This window comes from Pocillopora verrucosa, chromosome 5 (genome assembly GCF_036669915.1).
Source record: "Pocillopora verrucosa isolate sample1 chromosome 5, ASM3666991v2, whole genome shotgun sequence".
Taxonomy (NCBI): Eukaryota; Metazoa; Cnidaria; class Anthozoa; order Scleractinia; family Pocilloporidae; genus Pocillopora; species Pocillopora verrucosa.
Genome location: NC_089316.1, coordinates 6,149,403 through 6,167,541, shown reverse-complemented (window position 1 = coordinate 6,167,541; position 18,139 = coordinate 6,149,403). Strand labels below are relative to the sequence as shown.

The 18,139-nt window shown below is 38.1% G+C and overlaps 1 protein-coding gene across 1 annotated transcript; it reads left to right on the top strand.

Annotated features, from left to right (window-relative positions):
- The first annotated feature begins 12,984 nt into the window (after positions 1-12,984).
- On the top strand, positions 12,985-17,178 carry LOC131777857 (uncharacterized). The gene is made up of 5 exons (XM_059094212.2): positions 12,985-13,114; positions 13,229-13,533; positions 15,001-15,115; positions 15,531-15,764; positions 15,931-17,178. The coding sequence occupies exons 1-5, from the start codon at positions 13,036-13,038 to the stop codon at positions 16,230-16,232; spliced, it is 1,035 nt and encodes a 344-aa protein (XP_058950195.2). The 5' UTR covers positions 12,985-13,035; the 3' UTR covers positions 16,233-17,178.
- Positions 17,179-18,139: the final 961 nt, after the last annotated feature.

Here is an 18,139-nt window from a genome sequence, read left to right as displayed (position 1 = left end):
AATACCTGTTCATCGACAATCCTGTCATAAAAAACTCTTTACTTGGCCTGTGATTCAACTGGCCATAAATCACCCCACAAATAATATTTAAATCCTATAGGGGTACATTCAGTAAAACTAGAGAAATTATCTGATAGTTTCAGTACTACTTATTTACCATCCTAGATCATCTACGTTGATGGCTTCCATTCATCTGCACTGAAAAGCTTAGGTTATCCTTGTAAATGAAACCCAATAAGCGAAGGGATAGATTGAAATATACCTTGAAATATGATAATATTAATAGTAATGATAATAATTACAATAACAGTAGCAATTATAATGATAGTAATACTACTTGAACTAATGACAATACTACCACTACTGCTTTTAATGATAGTAATTATAACAATGAGAATGACAAAAATAATGGTAAAACGATTGTTAATATATTAATTGTCATTTAAGGTGTGATAGCGATGTGGATATTCACGATGGCATAATTTCAAATGTTCAGTTAGCAGTAAAAAGGAAGTGGACTTCTCCTGTAAGCAATGCTGCGTACCTGGAGCTAAATATAGAGTCCCAATTAGAACACTAGAAATAACATTAATTGTCTCGGAGCTAAGAATTTGATATTGTATACAAAGGAAGGAATAACAATAAAATTTTGCATGAAACTGACAATTTCGAAGTACAATCTTATTCAAACCCTTTGAATATTCATTATACATTATGACGTTGAAAATAGCATAAACTAACTGTGTCATTTGGCGCGAACCTTCGTTCCATGCAGTTGGTCCTCTCGACGGTCCCTTGTTCTCCCATCTGCTATAATATCTCAGCCTTCGGAGATTATTGCCCTTTTATAGTCAACAAGTCGCGTCGTCCCTACGACTGGGAATACTTCTGGTAGTTCTGGCGATCTCAATGAGGTTCCTTCAACTCAAGCCGGTTCTGGTGCCAATTTAATTTGCTGATTGGACCATTGCTTCGGTCCCTTCGATCTCAAAGAGCCAAGGTTACGTTTATGGCCCCGAAATTGGCCCCAACCCCCTGGCCCCGTTGTAGCTCTAGAGGTCTGCATTGAGATGTGTGACTATCTCAAAGTCGATGTAAGACGGGGGTACTTGTTTAGGCCAATAAGCCCCTCGGGAGACATACTCCCTGGGCTCGTGATTCATCAGCTGCCAAGGCGAGGTTAATTTCATATGTCAAAAAGATCCCCGATGCTTTCAAAGGACGCCACCCATTTCTTCATGGCCTTAGAAGTGGCTGCGCAATTTCGCTTGCACTATATGAGATTAAGCTCAGGGAAATCATGGACCACGTTGGCTGGAAAGCAAATGCAACCGCTTACCATTATACCAAGCTGCGGCAAGTCTTGGCCCGTGGTGGGGCTGGCGACACTTTATCAAGACTTCCAAGTGATTTAACTGAGAATTACAGACATAGAAATAACTTGTTTGGTTTTACACAAGCCTTCTAGGTTTCTGGACTACTTTACTAGCCACCGCCCTACTCCTTATAAGGCTGAGGAGGTTTGTTAGTTTGGGGGTTTATTAAGGTTGGGGTTTGTTTCGTTGTTTTGAAGAGTATGTTCTAGCACTATAGGATTAGAACTACAAGTGCGAGGACGGGGTGAATCTCATATCTCATGCTAATGAGTAAGCAGAATGGATATTGAACTATTCATACCCATTGAATGTTCATTATACATTATTACGTTGAAATTAGCATAAACTAACTGTGTCATTTGGCGCGAACCTTCGTTCTATGCCTTATCCATTCGAGCTTGCTCGTCAGGGTGACTCCCATATCTCATGCTAATGTGTAAGCAGAATGGATATTGAACTATTCATATCGCATACAATATACAATCTTCTTCCGGTACTCCATAGCAAACTTCTCCAATGTGCAACATAGTATGTTGACTCGCGTGTGGAAACCTATCATAGGACTATATTTCTGATCATAAACAGTTTGGCTTCGCTCTTTGTTGCAAAGCATTTTCGCCAGTCTTTATCACTAGGTCATTTAAATGATATATATTGATTACGATAGATAAAGACTTGTTTTAACTACCCTTGAATCTCTTGTAACTTCGGTTACAAGAGAGTTACGATTACGTAACTATAATTTGTTCATCATATAAGTCGTCCTATTAAGTCATCATAGACCAGAAATGCTGTACTCGCTGTTTTTATTTTGGATACATATACAAAATAATAGTTATTACCATTATATAAATTGCTGATTTCCAGCCCTGATAAATGCCAGAGTTGCATGCGTTTGCATGTGTTTGATATCGCTCCTAACGCGTTTCGCCTTTCACACCACAATGTCTAGTTCATTCCTTATTAAAGTCCTCTAGGGTTTGTATAACAAACAGATAATAAATGGCTGCCTGTAAGTATGGAATGACTTCTCAGTACATCTTTCAGTTAGTACGTGCGCTAAAATTGGTCAATTAATTGTGGACCTTAATCCACTCTACAACCTTCTAAATTCAAAAGTTAAATTTGTTTCAAAAACTCATTAATAATTCATAAGCCCATTAACCTATCAAATGGTAGATAATACATCACGTGCAGTGACTTTATATCAGATATAAAGACACTGCACGTGACTTATGAATATTAATTAATTATCAACACAGAAACTGACACAACAAATGGTGGGAACATATTTAATGTTCTTTCAACAAATTTCACACAGTAAATTTACTTTTGCACCAAATTAATAGTACAGTTGTGAAATACACATCTGGAAAAACTCTCTATTCCATTGGTACAGTAATCTGGTAAAGGCATATTAGACAATACATCATCTGAAACTTCGAACTCAAGATCAGTTGGCAGAAGTGACTCCAACTCGTTTTCGCTAACCTCTGCGTTTGACCTTTTGCCAGTAGTCTCCCTATTTTCAGGGGGGCCTAAAATCTTGCTAACCTGGTGTTCTTGCTCAACACTGGACTTTTCGTATTTAAACCGATAAACCTCTTCGGTTAGTAGAAGAAAAGTACAAAACACGTGTGAGATTTGATTTTCTTGCATACTAATTTAATCCCTAATGTTTTTCTCGTATGCTAATTTCTAACGTTCACAAAAGCATAATTGTTATGAACTCTCTTGACACAAAGCACCTAGGAAGCGGCTAGAGCGCTCAAGAAGTGGAGAGAAACACTCCACTACGTCTCGTGTTTCTCCCTACACTTCTTTGGTGCTCTAGCCGCTTCCTGCGTGCTTTATAACAGAACAGAGCATAGTCAAGGCCTCTCTATTTGTTAAATAGAAAACGTATTATAATCAATTAGGGCAAAAAGGTATTTACGACGCTAATTTTAAGTCAGTATAATTGAGTTCTACGTATCCATGTTAATTTTAAAGCAAACATAACCGTCTTAATGATATTCAAATACGCTTGCTTCGGTTTAGAATTATTCAGATGGTGGCATAGGTGTTGCCAAGAATGTAACATCAACTTCACCTCTTGTTAAGAGCTGCATACCCCGTACTTTCAAAGGCCTTAAATGCTACTTCGACCCGTTTAGCAATTGAGCCATTCTCTTCTAAAAAAGTGTCGAGGGATCGTTTTTGTAGGTGCAAGGGGGTTTTGTTAAATCGTTCAGACAGGTGCTCCAACGACTTACTTTAAACATCATCAGTTACACAATGCAGGTTATTATATCATGGTCTGGTCCAATAGTATAAGCTTCTGGTTGAAACAATCCTCTTTAAAACTGCCTCACAAGGCATTATAATTTATAGAGAGGCACCTGGTTATCACTGTCATATCAAGTGTTCTAACAATTCAAGATATGGAGCGCGTTCGTCTTAGACTCCGATATTGCCTGCCTTTACTCATCTGCTTTTTTCGTTGTGTTCATGCCTCGCAAGGTACTGCAAATTACTTTCTACATTTTATGTTTTGTTTCATATTTTGCTTAATTTGGAGAGGTAATAGCGTTCAACAGAGTTCTGTAAATGACAAAAGTCATTTTCGTTGTGATAGGTTATAAAAAGGCCCGGACCTTTTCAAACATAGGTCTCTATCGAGAGTCCTCAGACGAAATGTGGTTGATGAATATGGTGGAAGAAACGTTTTCCTATTTAAACATTACCAAGATCAATTCAGCTGAGGTTCAAAACAACGGCGATTGTGCGTTTGCCTGCCTAAAGGAACCCATGTGTTTTTCATACAACTTAGAGGCAAGAGCCTCCAAAACAGGAACACGCGTATGTGAGCTGCTGCCATCGGATAAGTACAACAACTCGGACGAAGTCATCATAAGCCAGAAATTTCATCATTACAGCATTCAGGTGAGTGATCTGATGTTTAACAATAAAAAATTGTACATGCTCTGGGAGAAATGCCCCAGGGGTAAAATTTAATCAGACAGATGGTTATCATTTAGAGGGGTTCGCATCAGTCCTCTACGAATAAATTGAAACTTATGTCTCTTGAAGCATTTCTAGCTTCTTGGGTGCTCTCCAAACCTCCCAAGTGCTTCATATCTCCATGAACGCACAACTGACCCATGAACAGATAACTTTTACATTTCCCTTGCGGTGATTTGAGTTTCCAAAGCTAATTTCCCTCTCGGATCTGCTTCAGAGCCTCTACAGTCGCTTCCTTTGCGTGTTTAGTGAATATAAGTCATGTTCGTGGATATTTATTTGATTGGGCAAATTCACGGAGCGCAAAACTTGCAACTAAAGAAAACCTCTCAGAAAACATATGTATCAAAAGACCGTTCGAGAAGAGAGAATGCTAAAAATAGAAAAAAAGATTCATTGTTGAAAAAAAGATTCATTCATTTGCCAATTTTTTGGCAAAGAAAACTTTATTGAATGGCCTTATGGATATCAATAATTCTATGGCTACTTGTCTCTATTTTAAAATTTTCACGTTATTAAAAGAATCATTATTCTGTTTTAAATAGAGAAGGGAAGCGAATCATTTTTTATAAACAAGGGAAGAGGGACTTAATTAACTGAGAAGAAGATAGACTACTGAGATATCCAGCTGGAGGGTGACTCAGCTCCTTCAAAACTTTAGAGAGGAGCAAAATCTCTTTTTGCGTGCGATTCCCATCTTTCCTTAGGGAAATTTCTCACGTAGTTATCACTTGATTTCTGTATTTCACTAGTTTGTGCCTGGGTTGCACTGGCAGATACAGATGTATCGTAGTTTCCCCGTCAAAGACCTGAGATGGACATGAGCTTGATTAAATACTAGCCCTGTATAAATACCGGTCCTGAAAAGCCCGAGTTTGCAATAAAAGCTCGGTTTACAAGCACGCATCATCGACAAAATACGGGACATAGACAACTTACTAGTTTACTGAGCAGGTTTTCTATTGTTTCTGAAGCAAACATTAAGAGTTGTTGACTCATTGTTCTACCACTAATTTCATTTTAGACACCTTGCAGCAGAGAACCCTGTCAAAACTATGGCACCTGCGTACCGCGGTACGAGAAAAACAGTTATGTGTGCGTTTGCAAAATTGGATTTGAGGGAAAAGATTGCGAAACAGGTGAAGCATTAAAATGTGTTACATCAAAATGTTCCTACCATGTGTTTACAATTCCATCAGCGCTCCATTATATTCCTTTAACGCAAGACCGATGCTTTGGGCACAAAGTTTCAGCCGAAAAGCAGTGCGAAAACGTGGGAAACTATCATGAAAATATGCGAGGCCAAAAATGCCAATTCCTTGAATGAAATCTAGATCTTCGGGATTTAATTGCACGGGAAGTGTTGACACTAATGTAACACGACAACCTTAAATTATTATTGAAATAAAGTTCGGATATAATGCGCGCTGTCGTTGGTTGAAATAGCGTGTGCTGTCAGAGTACAAAACACGGCGCTGAACTAAAGCTGACACGCCATCTGCCAATTTGAACTACGTCTCGTGTTTCCCCCTACACTTCTTTCGAGCTCTAACCGCTTCTCAACTTCTCTACAGCAAAAACAAACAAAGTCAAATACGAGCAATAAGCAAAATGTCCTCTCGTATTGTGTGTTAAACCATCGAATGAGGGATTTATTACCCCACTTTTATTTCACTTCTTAATATTTTGATTTGAGTTTGCGAAATACATCCTACGTCCTTATCTGTGCATCGTATCGATTGCATAAGCAGTAAGGGATAGACGAAAACAACACGGACGAAACAATTTAAGTGTTCTATGTGACCAACAAAAACATCTGTCTCGCATGTGAAAGTGCGTTTCAAGTCAAGCATGACAAACGCAAAAAAGAAAAATCGAAGTTTAAATCGTTCAGTGCGACCACAGTGTTGCTCTGTATTTTTGTCCTGTCCTACAGTGTAATACCGTCTGTCACCGGAGCATATTTCGCGCGCTTCCTCGCGGACTTATTTGATAAGTTGGCGCATAATAAGTTCACTCACAGATATATTGTTTTCTCTATTGTTGTTTTCCTCTGCCACAATTGTTCCCCGGTGCTGTTTACGAGGCGAGTTATTAAAAACTTTACGCTCCTTATATCATCGGGTGCATGAATGTTTCGAAGGACTTTTAATGTTCATGTATCTCAGAATCTCTTCAGTACGAGGTTTTGAGCGACTCTGAATCCGATGGAAACATTTTGAACTCATCTTTTTTCAAATCCCCCCCCCCCCCGCAAAAAAAATGTTTTGCTTGCCAATGTCCTCACTTCCACCATCTTTTATGAGATATCTAAACATTTCGCCATTGATAAAGCCACATGCTTGAATACTCAAGTACATTTTTATTTCAGCTGTCTCAGAATGCAATCGTTACAAGATTCTGAATGACTCCGATCGACTCAGCAATCTTGGTCGCGGCAAAAAATGCGATAAAAATTTGACAGAAGACTGGTACAGATTCTCGGCGTGGGCTGGAACGAATATGCCTACACAATGTTTACCGAACCATAGATGTAGCACGGATTTACCAGGGTGGATGGACGGAGCACACCCAACGGCTGATGAAGGAGTCGTTTCCAGAAAAGTTTGTTTTAGTGGCTATGGTAACTGTTGTTACCGCAACATTACAATCAACGTACGGAATTGCAGCTCCTTCTTTGTATACAGACTGAAGCCAGTTTCATATTGCAACAGCCGCTACTGTGGAAAAAGTTAGAGGCTGAAACACAAATCTTCTTTTTAAGGATACTGTACATCATTCAACCTTGACCTTTAGCCGTTTGTTTAGCCTGCCGTTTAAGAGAACTAAAGGTGAATTACACAAACACGTCAAGAATGAAACAACTTTTGAACAGTTCGTCCCTTTTTAATATTTTTCATTTAGAATATTAAGGAGGCCTGATCAAGACTTTGCAGAATTATACTAGTAGGATTTATGAGAAATGCTATTCCCTCAGCAAGTATTATATTTATGTTAGTTCCTTCAATTTAGCAGCTCTCCAATCAGTATATTATGACAGACGATGTAATTTTGATGCTTGCACCAAGTGATTGTTGTTGAAGGTAGAAGTTTTGCAATACGTGTAATTAAGTGCATCTATCGTAACTTTGCGGTGTCTTTGACTTTCTCTGTCGCTAGAGATCCTAGAGTTGTTCTCGATGAATGCCCTTCTTCCTGACGGATAATTACAGAAAAAGCCTTTCTCAGTGTCACTCGGCTCCTTTGAGGCCTCGAGCTATTTGTTACATAAATTCCTGTTATCGTCAGCGGAAAAGGTCATAGGGAATGTGAGATCGGCTTACAGTTGTAGTGGAGTCTCTTATAGCGGATGGAGGATATAAAGTGTTAACAGGCATTTTATAGAAATGTTTTATTCCGATTGAGGAAGGCCGTTCCTTGTCACACAACATATCGTACTTCCCCGTTCTCTTTGGCTTTCAGCAACAGGAAATGTGAGTTCAAAACATTTCAAGGACTGACGTTTTTCAGAGTTCTTTTTGTGCAGTGACCTAGATGACATTTAATTTGTGGATATAAAATCCTCACTTATTGCTGGCTATCTGAAAAGTGAACTCTCGTGCGTGATAAGTAGAAATAAGTGCGTGCAAGTGCATGATGGCTCGCAGTCGATAGCTCGCGGTTTCGACCTGACTAAATATAAATAAAACTATAGGTGGGGCAACAGGAAACCCCTCTGACGGCATTAAATTATTCATATTGAAAACTTTTTATATGTGGCATATTTAGAGGGCTTGATCATGCAAGGATTTGCATAAAAAAGAGTAATCTTCATGGGGAATGTTATTCTTTCAGCATGTATTGTACTAGATTTAATTAGTTATTCCTGTCAACTGTAAGTGCGGTGAGCTATTTCGGATAGAGTTCTGTAAATTGTGTGAAATAAATTTCATATCCCTTCTCTTGGCGCCCTCTTTGACTTGTCCTGTTTATACTGAATGCTTATCAAAATAATGTCTGAGAATAATTTGAACATGTCTGTAACCCTTTTAAGTCGATTTGACCAAAATTTTACTGAGAATCTATTATGCCCGGTGTAATACATTTTCCGTAAATATTGGGTCTGCTTTGAGGAGGTGCTATTTCTATTCCGATTTCATGTTAAATGCAAAAAATTACCAAGAATTTGGAATCGGCTTAAGCATGGAGCAGGAGTCTGTTATGTTGGATTGTTGTGAAGCTACACTTCCGATTATTCAATAACGTTGATTTATTTTCTCTTTGAGGGCCTATTCACAAGAAGACACGAGCAAACAAAAGCGTTTAACGGGTGGCATGCAAAGAGCTGGCTGTCGAACTATTGTTTCCTATCAGCAAAACAAAGGGTCAGTTTCATTAAATTTCCTAAACTGAAGTGAGTCACAGAAGAAAACCAATGACTATTGTGATATGACCCTTGGGGAACTGCTCTGACTCACAATCCCATTGAAAACCATCATAAAGTTAACGTGTGCCGGGCCGAATGGGTTGACGTAAGCCAGAAATGAGTTGCGTTTTTCAATAAATCATGGATGTTGTTTCATGCTGCGATTATATTTGACATGTGGGTTGAGTTGATGTTGGTTCTTGTCGTTGCTGCGGGGGTTTTTCTCCGAGTCCTCCGCTTTTCGTCCCTCCACATAAAGAAATATTCTAAATTCCAATGGAAACAGTGTAACGAAGAGCCACCTTCTAGAATGCCCACTGCTAAATTTCTACTATTATTACTATTAAAAAAAGAGGTTTGCATAAAGCTTTTAAACTCTCCATCACCCCCTTCGTAAATTAGCGACTCTTCTTGCTTTCTCGAGTCTCTCTGTGAAATGCACTTGATGAGATACCCTAATTGAAAGACAATAGCGCTGCTTGACGACAAGAAGCTGAATACAAAACTTAAACCTGGGATGAATAAACTTAATTACTCATTTGAAAACATTGCATGTGGTCAAATGTGACTCTTAATTTTCCCCTCAATTTACCTTCTACCTTGATTTCAATTTACCTCCATCATATTACAATTTCTTCTGTGACTCCAATCCTCTTTCGTTATCTTTACAACGAGAAAGTGACCAAAGCCTTTCTTTGAAAACTTTGGAAGATAGAGACCAAAATTATTTATCATTTTTTAAAGCGTGCATGGTGACAAGTTCCCATAGCCAATAATTAAAATCCCTCGCCATTTATCATGAGATGTGTATTGTAAATGCGGCGTAACACTTCACTGCAGGAACGAAAAGATTTAGAAGCGAACTTCTCTTACATGCATGTATCTTCTGGAATTATCTTTCGCTCTCGACGAATTGTCAATGAAACCGCCCTTAAACTTTTTGTTTGTTGCACTTATTTAATACATAGAAGGAGAAAGAAAATTATGAGCAAACCAAAATCTAGTATTATCTGAGCGAGGACATTGGCTCTGATCGTGAGCGACAGTTGGGCTTTGCTGTCCTCATGAAAAAACGATCGACTCACTGTGAAAGGAAAACACTTGTTGGCTCCAATAGCTTTGAATAACTCACGCTGTGTTTATAAATTTCACAACATCGACCGCCTTCCGCCTTTTGCAAGACTGAAATGAATAAAAAAGAAGTTTACGTTCATCTTTTCGAAATTTGGCAAAATTAACGCAAACCAAAACAAAACATAACCAAACGAAACAAAACCCAAAATAAACGAAAAGGAAAATTCTTCATGAAATTTACATAAAACGAGATTTAGGTGAAAAAATTCAAATTGTGTGACACCTCTGTCTTTCAATTGATAACCAGTTAATATATTTATGGCTGTCAGTACAATTGAGTTCTACGTATCCATGTAATTAGTTTGAAGCAAACGGCGAGCCAAACATTACCGTCTTTATGATATTAAAATTCGCTTGCTTCGGTTTAGAATTATTCAGATGCTGGCATAGGTGTTGCCCGAATGTAACATCAACTTCACCTCTTGTTAAGAGTTGCCTACCCCGTACTTTCAAAGGCCTTAAGAGAGGATGTCAGCATCCATCGCACAAATTTGAAATATTGTGGCAAGTCGTCCAAAATTCGTTTTCTCCCCTGCTTTCGTATTTTGTAGCCCAATATGTCCTAATAATTGTGGTGTAGTTTTTTAGTGAAAATATATTTTAGTTTTCGAGAAATGATTTTTTTCGTTCGACCGCTCGAATATGCAAATTTTCACCGTGAATATTAGCCGAGTTGTGTGACCTCATGTAACGAATTTACTTGACCTCCGGTTTTTCTTTGAACACAATCCTTTGTTTTATCATCTAAACTTAATCCCCTGTAATTATTGACGCTGGCAAAGAAATATTTATTTTTTTGTGAGTATTTTTGTCCGACATACTTTTTCTATGTTGAAAAGTAGCATCAAAACAAAGACAGTTTTAACAATGACCGATATGACAGAATCTACTCAGCTTCGAGCTTTTAAAAGACAAAAGGATGGTTACAAAGTTACTGTAAAAATTTCCTTCGTGTATTTGTGTCGTTCTATCGTGAGACGAACTCAAAGTCCGGCAAATTTACTTGCTAGCGACTATGAAATATACATCTGGTGCCTATTTGTCGCCTCCGTTTACTAGCATAAATCACTAAAATTTGTAAAAAAATCTAGCATAATACTCTTACCTTATTTATTGACGATTTTATGAGCTGTTTCGATGATCAAGTTATGCTCTACCACATTTTAGCCAAATTTAATTTACAGTTTATAAAACTTCTCCACATTATTTTATAAGTTGCATGACAAGCGTGACACATAAATTCAAAGATGAGTCAACCTCCGAATTACCAAGAGATGGGTTTTTTTCCCTCTTTGCATATCTATAAAAACCTTCCAAGAATTACTGTATTCAGGAAACTGAAATGTCTAGATGCCGGCGGAAGTCAAAGAATGCTCACAAAAGTCAATTCGATTGACAAACTACATACTGATTTAGCTAATTGATCTGTTGTATGAGCGTTTCATCTTACATGCTAACAAGGAGATTTGCTGACAAAACTTTTTTCTCTTCACCGAAAATCCCATTAAAATTTGTCCTTGCTAAATTTCAAGTGTATTGCACGTATCAGCACCTCCCGAGGAACCCCTATACATAAGAAGGTGGGGATACGCGCCGGAAAGGACCCCTATAAAGTGTAAAAGGTACCTGAGTCTTATCCGTGTGGGAGTGGCAACAACTGATGTCTACCCCTAAAAAGTACCAATTTAAACGCAAAAAATTGAAAAATCCTAAAAGTAGAAACTCCTTTATCGATATGCTCTAGAGGCTCAAGTCAGATCATGAAAATCGTCCTAGTAATGCTTATTTCGGGTATTTTATTAAGCGAAAAACACCCTAAAAGGTACCAGCTAGGTCTCTGGTAGTCCACTAAAGTTTGAGACATCATAAAAGGTACCAGATCACTGATTTTGACCCTGAAAGGTACGACAAGCATCCTCACCCATATCCGATCGCCTGATGACTCGTTTCGAATAATTTTAGTCTGCTATCATGTGGCGACCGGGATGAACTCGTTCTTGAACAAAACTCATCCCGATATCATGTAAAAGGCCATTAAGAGTTTTTATTCCCAGAGCATCACGCTTTGCTCTACCGCCAGAACACCATAAATTTCAATACGCGCTGCTACTCAAACAACGATGACCGTATTTCTTCACCTATAAGCTGAGCGATTTTTCAGTATTTGACACAAAAGTTTGGAAGATTTTTTCACAAGAAACGGAGTTCAGCTTATAGCCGAGGGTTTGGAATTCAAAAACAAGTACAAATTTAATGTTAATGCGAAATGACCGTAAATTCCGTGATTGCAGCGCTCTCTACGTGACATACTTTAAAATTGACATGACAACAACGTATTTCTGACCACCATGCACCAATCAGATTCTTTGCTTCCCACGCATTGAAAGACAGTCTCACTCAACTCGGCAAAAACTCTTCTCATTTCACATTACCAATGAAATACTTGGTCTCTCTGCTGTGAAGACCACTCCATCGCTTTAAGTTATTTAAATTAAAATTAGGTTTAGATGATGAAACAAAGGATTATTTTGATAGAAATACCGGAGGTCAAGTAAATTCGTTACATGAGGTCACAGAACTCGGTTAATATTCACGATGAAAATTTGTGCATTTGAGCGGTCGAACGAAAAAAAATCATTTCTCGAAAACTAAAATATATCTTCACCAAAAAACTACACCACAATTATTAGAAAATATTGCGCTACTAAATATGAAAGTAGGAGAGAAAACGAATTTTTGGGACTTGCCGCTGTTTGTCTGATGCACGTTGACATTAGCTCTTAAATGGTACTCAACCCATTTAGCAATTAAGCTATTTTCTTGATAAAAAAAGGAGTCAAGGGATTGTTTTTCTAGGTGCCAGGGGTTTTGTTAAATCGTTGAGCAATAATCATGATATCGACGCTTTGGTCTCACGGAGACAGGTGCCCCAAGGACTTCCTTTGAACATCATCAGTTTACAAATCACGCAATGAGAGTTATTACGTCATGGTCTGGTCCAATGGCATAAACTTCTGGTTGAAACAACCCTTTTTAGAACCGTCCCACAAGGCATTATAACTCATGGAGAGGCACCTGGTTACCGCTTTCATATCAAGTGTTCTGACAATTCAAGATATGGAGCGCGTTCGCATTAAACTCCGATATTGCCTGCCTCTACTGGTCTGCTTTTTTCGTTGTCTTCATACTTCGCAAGGTACTGCAAACTACTTTCTACATTTTACGTTTTGTTTCATATTTTGCTTAATTTGGAGATGTAATAGCGATCAGCAGAGCTATGTAAATGACAAAATACTTGTCGTTGTAATAGGTTATAACAAAGTCCGGACCTTTTCAAACATAGGTCATCGAGAGTCCTCAGACGAAATGTGGCTGATGAATATGGTGGAAGAAATGTTTTCCTATCTAAACATCAGCAAGATCAATTCAGCTGAGGTTCAAAACAACGGCGAGTGTGCGTTTGCCTGCCTAAAGGAACCCATGTGTTTTTCATACAACTTAGAGGCAAGAGCCTCCAAAACAGGAACACGCGTATGTGAGCTGCTGCCATCGGATAAGTACAACAACTCGGACAAAGTCATCATCAGCCAGAAATTTCATCATTACAGTATTCAGGTGAGTTATCTGAAGTTCAGCAGAGGACCCTGTCAAAACTATGGCATTTGCGTGCCGCAGTACGAGAAAAACAGTTATGTGTGCGTTTGCAAAATTGGATTTGAGGGAAAAGATTGCGAAAGAGGTGAAGTATTAAACAACTCAGACGAAGTCATCATCAGCCAGAAATTTAATCATTATAGTATTCAGGTGAGTGATCTGATGTTCAACATTGAAAAAAATTGTACTTGCTCTAGGAGAAATGCTCCAGGGTAAAATTTAATCAGGCAGAATAAATTGAAGCTTATGTCCCTCAGAGCATTTCTAGCTCCTTAGGTGCTCTCCAAACCTCTCAAGTGCTTCATATCTTCATGGACGCGCAACAGACCCATGAACAGATAATTTTTACATTTCCCTCGTGGTGGTCTGTGTTTCCAAAGCTGAATTCCCTCTCGGCTTGCCTTCAGAGCCTCTACAGTCGCGTCATTTACGTGTTCAGTGAATAGAAGTCGTGTTCATGGAATTTTATTTGATTGCGCAAATTCACGCAGCGCAAAACTTGCAACTAAAGAAAACTTCCCAGAAAACATCTGTATAAAAGACATTTCGCGCAGAGAGAATGCTATAAATAGAAAAAAAATTCATTTTTTTTAGTGATCAGCTGGGTAGCCCCATCAGTAATAGCTGGCATGAGATTATTGTTCTTAAGAAACGAGCAGACACCTTGGCGCAGTTGAGCAAATTCAAATCAATTTAATGGCAAAGGAATTCGAATTATATCTTTATGTAGATTTGAACATGTGATCTCGCTTTCTTTCTTTAAACTTTTTGGCAAATAAAACTTTATTATATGGCCTTCATGGGTATTTATAATTCTATAGGTACTTGTCTCTATTTTAAAATTCTTACGTTATTAAAATGATCATTATTCTGTTTTATATGAACCTTTTTCAAGAATAATCCTTCCTCGATCTTTTTTATGATTAAATAGTATTTATATTAAATAAAGGGAAGCGCATCATTTATTTTTATAAACAGGGGAAAGGGGAGTTACCCAACTCAGAAGAAGATAGACTAATGAGATGTTCAGCTGCATGGAGGTGACTAGCTCCTTCAAAACTTTAACGAGAAGCAAAATCTATTTATGAGTGTGATTACCATCTCTCCTGGGGAAAATTTGCTTCATATAGTTGCTTGATTTCTGTATTATAATAGTTTGTGTCTGAGTTGCACTGGCATAAAAAGGTGTATCGTAGTTTCCTCGTCAGAGACCTGAGATGGACATGGGCCTGATTAAATACTAGCCTTGTATAAATACCGGTTTTGAAAAGCCCGAGTTTGCAATAAAAGCCTGGTTTACAAGCACGCATCATCGACAAAATACGGGACATATGCAACTTACTAGTTTACTGAGCATGTTTTTCTATGGTTTCTGGAGCAAAGTTCGTGTGTTTTTGACTCATTGATTTACTACTAATTCCATTTTAGACACCTTGCAGCAGAGGACCCTGTCAAAACTATGGTACCTGCGTACCGCGGTACGAGAAAAACAGTTATGTGTGCGTTTGCAAAATTGGATTTAAGGGAAAACATTGCGAAACAGGTCAAGTATTTAAATGTGTTGAAAGAGGGTGTGCTATCAGAGTACAATCACGGGGCTGAGCTAAAGCTGTCACGTCATTTGCCAATTTGTGCTACGTCTCGTGTTTCCCCCTACACTTCTTTCAAGTTCTAACCGCTTCTCAACTGCTTTAAAAAAAGAACTGAGCACAGTCAAGGTTCATTATTCGTTGATTATGATTTTGATTGTGATTATGATTATTATATGCATCTCTTGAAATCCTACCGCTAAATGGCCAACAAACAAGGCATAATCTAAGGGCGAAGCTTCTTGAAGTAAGTACCGTACGCGTTTTTTGTTTGTTTGTTTGTTTGTTTTGTCTGCCTCGTGGATTGAAGTTCAGGTGACAGGTAACGCGGTTGAATCAACTTTGATGAACCAAATTATTTTTTCTTAGGCATTTCAATCAACTCTACAATATTGGCGGGCAACATAAACTTTCTCGGCAACTTGTCACATTTTTTGTCGCCTGCTGTAGGAAATAGTTCACAGTGGTTGCTGTGCCACCGCGCCTCCACGCACGGCTGGGCTGTAAGCACCTTCCACACCAATTGCGACCATAGACCAAACACCGTGACCATCATCAAAAATGGCCAGTACGTGTTTGGAGGATACACTGATATTGCTTGGGGTAAAAAGACTTTCATTTAACTTCGCATGAAAAAGCCTAAACTATGCAAGTAAATCAGTCTCTGATATTTCCACTCAAGGGAGTTCTAGTTCTCAGCGGCCCTTTAACTACTTCCTTACCCAAATAGGGCGCTGGCTTAAACTGTACCTACACTTTTGTTCTTTAGATTCTTCTAATTCTTTTGGCAACACTTCCAATGCGTTCATATTTTCTCTACGGAACAAAGAAGAACTGCATCCATTTAAGAGCATGATCAAAGCACCACATTATGCAATTTACAAGCATCTGGTGTTTGGTCCAACATTTGCCGTGGACATTTACATTTCGGATAATGCTAACAGCAACAGTTATTCATTCGCCTATCTTAGAACCTACGAGGCACCAAAAGAATCACAAGATCCAACCACAATCTTGTCTGGTGCATTGCACTTCTCTCCCGATGACTGGGAGGTGTTTTACCTCGGTTAAAATATCTGTTCATCAACAACTCTGCCATCAAACACTATTTCCTTGGCATGTGATTCAATTGGCCATAAATCCTATAGGGGTACATTTAGTAAAAGTAGAAAAATCATCTTATAGTTTCAGCGCTACTCATTTACTATCCTAGATCATCTACGTTGATGGCTTCCATTTAACTGCGCTGAAAAGCTTAGAGTACTCCTTCTAAATGAAATCCAACAAGCGAAGGGTTAGATTAAAATATACCTTGAAAATATGATAATACTAATACTAACGTTAATGATCACGATAATAATTAGAATAACAATAGCAATTATGATGATAGTAATACTACTTGTAGCAATACAAATATTACTACTACTATTATCAGTGATATTAATAATAACAATGATAATAACAAAAATAATGCGAATATGATTGTAAATATAATTGTCTATCACGTTGTAAGAAAGATGTGGATATTGACGATGGCATAATTTCAAATGTTCAGTGAGCGGTAATAGGCATGTGGACTTCCCTTGTAGGCAATGTACCTGGAGCTAAATATAGTAACCCAATTGCAACACCAGAAAGGACATTAATTGTCTCGTAGCTAAGAATTTGATACTGAATACAAAGGAAGGAATAACACTAAAAATTTGCATGCAAGAAAATTTCGATCTACAATCTTATTTATATCGAATACAATATACAATCTTCTTCCAGTACATTATAGAAAGCTTTTAAGGGTCGGGTCGGATAAGTTACGAATCGAAACTTTGAAAGCTTAGCCTAGAGTTACTTAAAAATGGGAAAGATTAGAAGAGTTTCTTTAAGGCAGCAGATTAAAAATCCACATTAGCCTTTGATATTCGCAACTGATTCAATATCACTGTGGTAGTTTAATTTTCGGAGTACAAAAGATTAAAGGGGCTTCATATAACGAAACGAGCTGGTATCATAGAGCTCAAACTCAAACAAATATAATAAAATGCTGACGAAAACGTTTTTAAATGTTATAATTTTCAGTCTGCCCAAAGCAATGTTTAAAGTATGCACATCCAGATAGCTCATCGCGGTAGGGTGCCCAGGGAGAAATTGTTTCCAATAATTTCATTAGCGTTTTGCGCAAGAGAGGGAAAACCAGAAGGAAAACTTGCTAACGGAAGGGCTGAAATATTCAGTACCTCTCCTCACTTAAAAAGGACTCCTCATACTCTCTGCAAATGATATTCAACATTAAGTGGAGACAGTAACTATATACAACCAAACTGGTCGCGACAAGGACTCTTTCTGTGTCATAGCCTGCTTACAAAAACGTGGGAAACAACGCCTGGACTATTTTAGATCTATGTGCTCGCGAATCAAAACTTTTATGGGCCCCCACTTTCTTCGAAATTGACCTCAGCTCTTCAAGATTCATCAAGCTGTGCCTTGCATGCAAGAAAATTTCGATCTACAATCTTATTTATATCCAATACAATATACAATCTTCTTCCGGTACATTATAGAAAGCTTAAAAGGGTCGGGTCGGATAAGTTACGAATCGAAACTTTGAAAGCTTAGCCTAGAGTCTCTTAAAAATGGGAAAGATTAGAAGAGTTTCTTTAAGGCAGCAGATTAAAAATCCACATTAGCCTTTGATATTCGCAACTGATTCAATATCACTGTGGTAGTTTAATTTTCGGAGTACAAAAGATTAAAGGGGCTTCATATAACGAAACGAGCTGGTATCATAGAGCTCAAACTCAAACAAATATAATAAAATGCTGACGAAAACGTTTTTAAATGTTATAATTTTCAGTCTGCCCAAAGCAATGTTTAAAGTATGCACATCCAGATAGCTCATCGCGGTAGAGTGCCCAGAGAGAAATTGTTTCCAATAATTTCATTAGCGTTTTGCGCAAGAGAGGGAAAACCAGAAGGAAAACTTG

Bases quoted from the DNA above. Each gene is read 5' to 3' on its own strand.
- LOC131777857 (XM_059094212.2), top strand. From the start codon at position 13,036: ATGGAGCGCGTTCGCATTAAACTCCGATATTGCCTGCCTCTACTGGTC. The intron at 13,115-13,228 runs GTACTGCAAACT...TCGTTGTAATAG, and splicing joins TTGTCTTCATACTTCGCAAG to GTTATAACAAAGTCCGGACC. The intron at 15,116-15,530 runs GTCAAGTATTTA...ATTTTTTCTTAG, and splicing joins GGGAAAACATTGCGAAACAG to GCATTTCAATCAACTCTACA.